Here is an 8,592-nt window from a genome sequence, read left to right as displayed (position 1 = left end):
GGGGGGGGGAGCTGGTGCACAGTCCTGAGAGCATCTATATACATATACAACATAGCTTTGTATACACATTACGCAAAAAGTAGTACTAAATCATAAATAAATAAATATTACACTGTATGAAATTTTACAGAATTCCAGTGTCCTTTTATGTATTATATGTCAGTATTGCACAGTAACACACATGGGACCTTTAATCAATCTGCTGGTTATTTTTCTTGATTAATTAATTAAAAAATTCTGGTTATAAAATATCAGATGAGGTCTTTACCAAAGTCCTTCCCTCCAGAATATTCAGTTTATTATCACATATGACAGAGAAATCTAAGAAGCTGGAATCACCGAATGTTTGAACACGATTAATCAATTATCATTATTAATTCATTATCATTATTCTTATTCCTGATTTATTTCTCGTCAATCTAATTGTTTGAGCTAGGGATGATTTGTACTCTTCTTGGTATTTCTTGGCACTTCTATAGTATTTAAGGATACGCCAAAAACCACCATCACTGTCTGATCATGTCGTCCATAAACAGTTATGTTTTGTACATACGTAACCCAGAGGACTCCATGCGAGAGGCGGTGGTCACCGTGTCTCCAAACAGACAGTAGCGAGGCATGGTGAGACCTACCACACCTGCTACACACGGACCTACAACATAACAACACACACACACACACACACACACACACACACACACACACACACAGTGAGCTATTACTTCTTCAGTTGGCTAAGTTAACTAACTAAGGTCTAAGTTTGCAAAAGACCCCCATAATAGATTTAACAACATGGCCATGCAGGGATCCGTTATTTGGGCTTTTATTGCTCACACAACACTCCTGATACCAACACTATATTGTAGTCTGGATCAACAGACTACAGTACATTAACCCAGTACTAGGTACCACAATTTATCCAAACTGACCCGTAACTCTTCAGCAATTTTCTCTGCGCTCCTTCCTGCCTCACCTGTGTGTAGTCCTATACGGATCCTGACAGGAACGTCTGGCATGTGTCTCATTTTGAAGGTTCCCACGGCGCTCAAGATGTCGAGGGCCATGTTGGCTATCTCTGCAGCGTGGCGGTTGTCGTTGGCAACAGGAAGACCAGACGCCACCATGTAAGCATCACCGATAGTCTCCACCTGGAGTGGAACAAGTGAGTGAGCCAGAAGACGTTTACTGCCCCGATATCGATACTACGGATGTAACGATACGCTCAGGACTCAATACAAATCCTGATTTTTGAACCACGATGCGATTGGATGGATCAAAGGATTTCTTTTTAACAAAATGAACTGCAGAAAAACGGCTCAAAAACATTCCTTCATGTCTTTTTCTGTGCAAAACAGCAAATGTGACCTCTTATCAAAAGTGTAACTAATTGTATTTTATCTTAAAAAGTTAAAATAAAATTGGATTTTTAAATAAACCCCTCATCAAAATAACTAAACAAATAGAAAAACATCGCTTCATATTAATGAACTAATACGACGTAGGGACGTCTGAAATAAGTGAAGTCTAAAGTAGATTACGCCCTAGGACGTTTAAAATATGCTTTGGGATTCTTTCTTTTTTATCTCAACCAGTTGTAATCTTTACACAGTTATATGGATTTGTAACAGATTCCTCGTTAAATCCCTAATTGACACAAACGAGAGATTTAAATGCACCTTGTAGACATCGTGGTTTCCGATGATGGCGTCAAAGACTGTGTACAGGTCGTTGAGCAGGTCCACCACCTCGATGGGTTCGCTGTTGGCCGAGATGGTGGTGAAGCCGACGATGTCGCTGAAATAGAGCGTCACGCTGTCAAAGTGCTCCGGTTCCACCGCGCCGCCCACTTTCAGAGCCTCGGCCACAGACCTGCAGCCGGGGGAGAAAACCCAAGTCTGAAACGTGTCCTGACTCTTGAGAAGCTCGCGTCGTAGAGGTAGAAAGTAGGGCTGCACAATGAATCGTTTTTATCGCCATTGTGATGTCAATTGGCGCAATAGAGACATTGGGAAATGCTGCGACATATTGCCAAAGACATTAAATGTAAATTAAAATGTAGACACCACTGCAGGACCATCCTCCGCATCGCTGTGGAGGAGGGTCTGGCAGTGGTCTGGCGAGTCCACACAGCATTCGTGCAGTGTGGACTATCGTGCAGCCCTAATAGAAAGAGTCTTTCGGCACCCGTGTGTCTGTGTAGGTGTGTGTTTCTACGAGGGTGCGCTTGTCTACGTGTCCTCACGGAGGAAGCATCTGAGTCAGCAGCTTCTCCGTCTTCTGTTTCTCGATCTCCAGCTCCTCCGTCCGCTCCCGGATCAGCTCCTCCAGGTTAGACGAGTACTGCTCCAGCATCCGCAGCATGGAGTCGATGATGTTGGTCTTCTTCCCCTTGTTGATGTTCTTAAACTGAGATGAGATGAAAAGGACAAACAAGACATGAGTTAAAGTTTAACAGTAAAACAAAGAGCCCATTAAGAACCAAACGATATTGACTCTCAAATTGATTTTTCCCAAAGAAAAATAGATAATTTCAATCCAAATTTTAGGATGTTTTAGGAGGTGTAAAAACAGCTTTTACACCACCAAGAACACTTAAACTCTTTATGGCGAATGTGAGAAATTGTGAGATTAAAGGAAAGGGACAACGTAGGTTGTAGTAACCAGCACCAACAGTTCTTTATGTGAAAAAAAGGACACTTTGGCAGACAAATATTTCAGTAGCTAAAATCACGCTTTGTAGCATTTAAAGGTAAACATGTGGTTCAAATTAAAGCAACGTGTAGTTAGAACTTTATATCTACCCGGTCAAAGATCTCCTCAAAGTTCGGTCTCTTCTCTGGTTGTTCGTTCCAGCACTGTTTCATCAGCTGGATGCACTCCAACGGAGCGTAGTCCGGACTGACCACGGGCCGGAACAGAGGAGGCGGCTTAAGAATCTTCTCTACTATATCTAAAAAAGAGATAAACATGAAGTGTGTGTGTGTGTGTGTGTGTGTGTGTGTGTGTGTGTGTGTGGACTTTGGTAGCCATGCCAGCAGTTAGGATGAAAATGTTGGTCAGGTAGAAGAACGCAGATCAAAAAAACGTACCCTAAGTGAACAGTGGTTTAGATGGGTTGCCCCTGGTAACCTGGTGTTTTTCTCTCACCATTATCTTGTTCAGCTCAAACCTTTCCTGTAACTCCCTGAAGAAGACACTTAAACACTAAAAATGTGATGTTTTTAATCTGATTCTAGTTAGAATGTGCCAGAAGTAATGAAAGCCTTTTTATCTTTTGCTCTATAGTCAAGTGCCTTGGATTTTCTTTCTTGTTGCTCACTGGATTTGTTGATGCGCGCCTACCAGAGAGCAGAGTCTTATTCTTACAAAGACCTGTTCTAAGAAGATCTCTAGTTCTTCGGTTTTTCAAGACTAAGGCTGTATTCAAAACTGCCTACTGTACTGCTGTAATGTTCTACTGCTGTACTACATAAGTCCGGACTTGAAACGTTTTTCAATTGTCTCGCAGTTGTCTTGGACTCGTTGATATTTGGACTCAAACTTGTCTCGGACTTGGCCATTAGGCTCGCCAAATATTCTAGTTCTAGTTCTAGTCTCAAGTAGTCCTAGTCTTGGACTTGCCTTGGACTCGACAAAGGTGGACCCGACTGCAACCCTGCTTGCAACATACTAGTGATGACCTTGCCTGTGGCGGACAGGTCCATCATGCAGAAGGGGGGCCCTCGGACCACCACCTCCTGCATGATGATGGCGAAGCTGTACACGTCTCCAGACAGAGTCCCGTGAAGCTCCGGCTGACCGCTCCTCAGGTTCTCCGGAGCCGTCCACAGCAAGTCTGGAGGACACGCAGAGCGCCGTGAGTTAGCTACTGTGGAGAAGAATCACACAAACGCTTCCTGATCGGACGAGTTGTCTCACCCTCTGCAGGTGTCTCCACGTGGGGGAACCTCTGAGCCTCCAGAACCTTGTTGTAGCCGTAGTCTGTGACCTTCAGGACAAAACGTCCGTCCACCACGCAGTTACGGGACTTGAGGCGAGTGTGGGACACGCCGTGGTGGTGGAGGTACTTCATTCCCTGATACAGAATACAAGTCAGCAGAGGTACTGTACGTATCAAGAACTGTAACTAAGCAACGGATCAGAATACTTTCCACTCCGCTGGTTTTAGGGCTGCTCGATTATGGAAAAAAAATCCTAATCCCAATCATTTTGGTCCACGATTTTTCATTAACTTTTGGAAAGATTTTGCATTTATTTAACTTAAAAATGGTGAAACAGTGAAAGACCTTGAAAGGTGAAATTCCCCTTTTCCAGTTTAACTTTTTGAATACCCCATAAAATAAATACTATACAAAATAAACACAAAATCACATTGTTTGAATAAGATGAAGTGCACTTTCTAAATACAATGTGCAAAATAATTATTTTTCTCAATTTGTAATTGCTTATAGTTATTTTGACTGATATTGCAATATGATTTGACACGCTTTTTTAACTTTTTTTCACAAAAACATTAAAATTAAAATTATTATATTATGATTTTTATGACATTTTCTTGTGTCTGTAGAATAAGGACACCAAGGCTCGGACATCTCTGAGCACGATAATATTAAGTTAAAACTGATTTTGACACACTTTTTGGCTTTAACGAATACTGCGACTCGTGCAGTTTGAATATTGCAGAAGGTCATTTTGCAATTTTTATAACATTTTAATAAATATTTCAGTTTTTACTCCTAAACAGACCAGTCCTGACCAGGCCAAAGGAGAACATGTTATAGGCTACTTCAGGTCTACACTGGTAACACACATGAGTTTTTGTTTTCTTATCCGAGTTTCCATGCTGCCCTAAAAATGTCCCGTTCCCCTCCACCACCACCGATTGACTCATCTGCTCCCATCCCGTCTTCTGGCCGTAACCATACCGACCTTGATCAAATCCAGCAGCAGCGAGGACTTGAACATCCAGTCCAGTTTGACGTCGTCGTTGAGCACCAGGTCCTCCAGACTTCCTCTGGAGCAGAACTCGGTCACGATGGCAAACACGCCGCAGTCGTGGAAGAAGCCCAGGAAGGGGTTGACGTTCTCGTGACGCATGTCCTTCATCTGCAGCCAGGAGACAGAAGTACTTCATGATCGGGGCTGGGAATCACAGGGTTCCTCACCGTACGACACACGATACGTGGCTCACGATCATGTGTGTGTTTTTCTCTTCTTCTTTTTTTTTTTTGGAGCAGAGCTGCTCGGGAACGCAAAATGAATTTCAATGCAAATTAGGTGATAATCTACATACTGCTTCTTATTAGATTAGATTAGATTCAACTTTATTGTCATTACACATGTACAGGTACAAGGCAACGAAATGCAGTTTGGGTCTAACCAGAAGTGCAATAGCAGTAAGTGCAGGATATACACTGGTTCCGTAAGGCAAGACATGGATATGTAATGAATAAATATAGAAAAAGATACTATTATAAACAGAGTTTTACAGATGGGTTTGTCCTATGAATACAAATATAGATAAAGGTATTGTGAGCAAGATTTACAGCTAGGAATTTGGTGGATATACTATAATTGCAAATTTTTACAGATATGTGCAACAGCATAATATACTAATGAATAAGGTAAAGTTTGGGCAGAAAAATCCGAATAAAGTGCGGTGGAAAGTAATTGCATATACAGTTAAAGTACGGTTGGCGGATGTAAATGTAAACAATTGGTACTGTATATAAATAAACAGTCAGCAGTGCAAATGAATGTAAGTAGTGCAAAAAGGTAAGTAGTGCAAAAGATGCAGATGTAAACAGTCGTACTATAGTAACAGTCAGCAGTGCAGATGAACATTATAATATTGCAGAGCAAAGTTCAGAACCTTGTCTTGTATTACAATATTATGTCCAGTTACATACATTTCCTATTGATCAATACATTTATGGAAAAAAGCAACTCTAGTATATAATATATAATATATATAGATACAGTATATATACTGTATATATACAGTATTTATACTAAATTAAATTAAAATTAAAATTAAATAAAACAAATTTAATTTAATTTAATTTAATTAATTAAATTAAATGAAGTAAATTATATGTATACTCTATATACAATATGTGTAATATATATACTGTATATAAACAGTGTATATACTTAAAAATCAATCAATTAAATTACATACATACTGTATATATAATATGTTTAATATATACTGTATATAAACAGTGTATATACTTAAAAATCAATCAATTAAATTACATACATACTGTATATATAATATGTTTAATATATACTGTATACATATAAAACCTTTACTGTATGTGTCTTTATTATCGTGTATGTATTGTGTGTGTCCTTTATTTGATATCGGATCTTGTGACGCATGACGAAGGACAAGGATATGTCGTTATATACGATATTTTGTATTGCTGGTTCTTTCTTTGTTTCTCCACCTACCAGTTCAAACACCTGGCTGGTTTTGGGGTTGATGCGGCTGAACGTCCCGTTAGGAAGTCTCTTCAGCCAGGCCCAGTCCCCCTGGAGGACAGACAACACCCACACATCAGTCAAGCTGCTCAACCCAACGGAGGCTGCCACATGACTTCATCCTCTCAATATGTGTGTGTTTATCATTTTTACACGTAAAGATACTTCCTAAGAAAATGTCCCCAAGCTATCAAATGTTTCTGGTGGTCGGCTCGATCTCAAACCCATCTGCAGAGTTTACATTAGGATGCCAAAGTGGGGTGAAGACATTTGATTTGGACTACGTGGTTGCTTTCCCTTCTTTAGTCTTTACAGTTTAGAGAGGACTGGGAGTAGGGCTGTAATGTTCATTTTGATGGCTCGTAACGATCACAAAACCACGAGTAATCGAGAAAAACAACTGCACATTAAGTTGAGATCTCCACTTTTAAACAAATATCACACACTTCATTTTCTGGGTTGTACCCCCCCCCCCCCCCCCCCCCACCCCCTTGTAAAAGAACACCTATGATTAAAACTTAGAATTTGTCTACTGTGAGGTTTACACTTTAACCCTTGTGTTGTCTTACCGTCAAAATGAAAATCAACACTTTTATTGAAGCTTTTTATCGATGTTTTTTTAACTTTTTTTTTTTTTAATTGTCGCTTTTTTTTCCAATGTTTGTCACTTTTTTTGATGTTTTCAACACTATGTAACACAAACTTATTAAATTTAGTTTTACAGTTATTTTTTGAATTTATGGTCAATAAACCTCATTTATTGGAAATTATACCTAATGTTTGAGTTAGAAAAGCAGAAATTAGGAATTAATTAGACTAAAATTAAAGGAATGGATGTTGATGGATAATCACAGACTGGAATATGTCAACTTTTACTCAATACTATTTCAAAAACACTTCCATTTTTCTCTCCAAATGCTATAAAATTGAATAAGACCCAAAATTAATGAAAGTAGAGATGTGTACTTGCCAAAGAGCGTTGGGTGGAATCAATCATGTTATTTTGGGGAATTAAAAAGAACATTGATATAGGAAAACGGGTCAATTTGACCCGAGGATCACATGAGGGTTAAAAAGGAGTTTTGTAATTGACCTATGTAAATGAAAGTGACTGTGTCACCTCAAAAATGACGACGTTGGAGTTCTCGTAGGTGGCCGGGGACTGGGACGAGCCCTGCGACGTGTCTGAGACGCTCCGCATGCCGCTCGTCCTGCTGCCATCCATACTCAGCTTCTATGAAGAGGGCAAAGTCCAGTACGTGAGCTTTAATTTTTGAAGCCTTTTAGACCTTTGTTCCTAAGGATTGCTTGAGATGTGAGATGTGAGAGAGAGAGAGAGAGAGAGAGAGAGAGAGGCATGCAGCAAAGGGCCGCAGGTCGGAACCAAACTTGCGGCCCCTGCACTTAGGACTGAACCTTTGCACATGGGACGTGGTGCGTTCTACCAGGTGAGCTATCCAGGACTCCTAGGATGTGAGTTTTCTTTCCCCCACTGTCAGTAACAACTGCCAAATATGATGTTTCATAAATATCTTCACTAATATGAATTACATTGATTGAAATGAAACATCCTCTTGTAACGAATGCAAGAAAAAAGTCAATCGGATAGTGGCCGACCTTGTTGCTAAGCGACGGGTTGATGAATGTGACGTCAGCCAGAGTGAGCAGGATCCTGTTTGGACCCTTCACCTGTCGGATCTGATTGATGCGTCGCCTAAGCAACAAGAGAGGAAGGGGAGACAGCAAGATAGTTATGTATAGACTCATCACTGACTCACTGACTGACTGACTGACTACTTCTTGGAAAGGGCAGTAATATGTCAAGTTGCATCCAAACCACCATCGTTTACAAGAAGAAGACGACTGACTTGCTAACAGCTGTTGTCAAAAATAGCTTTATTTGTCAAAAACACTAAACTGCAAACAACGGTCACATCTTCCTATTAACTTTATTCCAACATGACTACCTGATGCAGTAAGCAGCTGCCACTCCGACAACAGAGGCGGCCATCGCTTCCAGGAACATGCTGATGGTCGAGAACAGATCCACGCCTGAAACAAGAGAAAGGTTTAAATTGGTGGGTTTGTGTGTGTGTGTGTGTGTGT

The 8,592-nt window shown here is 40.4% G+C and overlaps 1 protein-coding gene across 1 annotated transcript in view; it reads right to left on the bottom strand.

Annotated features, from left to right (window-relative positions):
• gc2 (guanylyl cyclase 2) overlaps positions 1 to 8,592 on the bottom strand; it is an 18,407-nt gene that overhangs the window by 2,995 nt on the left and 6,820 nt on the right. Inside the window, exons 10-21 of the mRNA XM_032499404.1 lie at positions 8,454 to 8,538; positions 8,104 to 8,200; positions 7,607 to 7,720; positions 6,457 to 6,537; positions 4,930 to 5,106; positions 3,919 to 4,075; positions 3,686 to 3,835; positions 2,802 to 2,950; positions 2,243 to 2,406; positions 1,677 to 1,869; positions 974 to 1,148; positions 554 to 652 (exon numbers count right to left, since the gene is read on the bottom strand). Of these exons, the coding sequence (XP_032355295.1) occupies positions 554 to 652; positions 974 to 1,148; positions 1,677 to 1,869; positions 2,243 to 2,406; positions 2,802 to 2,950; positions 3,686 to 3,835; positions 3,919 to 4,075; positions 4,930 to 5,106; positions 6,457 to 6,537; positions 7,607 to 7,720; positions 8,104 to 8,200; positions 8,454 to 8,538 (1,641 nt within the window). The remainder of the gene's footprint in view (positions 1 to 553; positions 653 to 973; positions 1,149 to 1,676; positions 1,870 to 2,242; positions 2,407 to 2,801; positions 2,951 to 3,685; positions 3,836 to 3,918; positions 4,076 to 4,929; positions 5,107 to 6,456; positions 6,538 to 7,606; positions 7,721 to 8,103; positions 8,201 to 8,453; positions 8,539 to 8,592) is intronic.

This window comes from Etheostoma spectabile, chromosome 19, assembly GCF_008692095.1.
Source record: "Etheostoma spectabile isolate EspeVRDwgs_2016 chromosome 19, UIUC_Espe_1.0, whole genome shotgun sequence".
NCBI classification, from domain to species: Eukaryota; Metazoa; Chordata; class Actinopteri; order Perciformes; family Percidae; genus Etheostoma; species Etheostoma spectabile.
The sequence above is the reverse complement of the archived record's forward strand: the minus strand, read 5'-3'. Positions and strand labels throughout refer to the sequence as shown.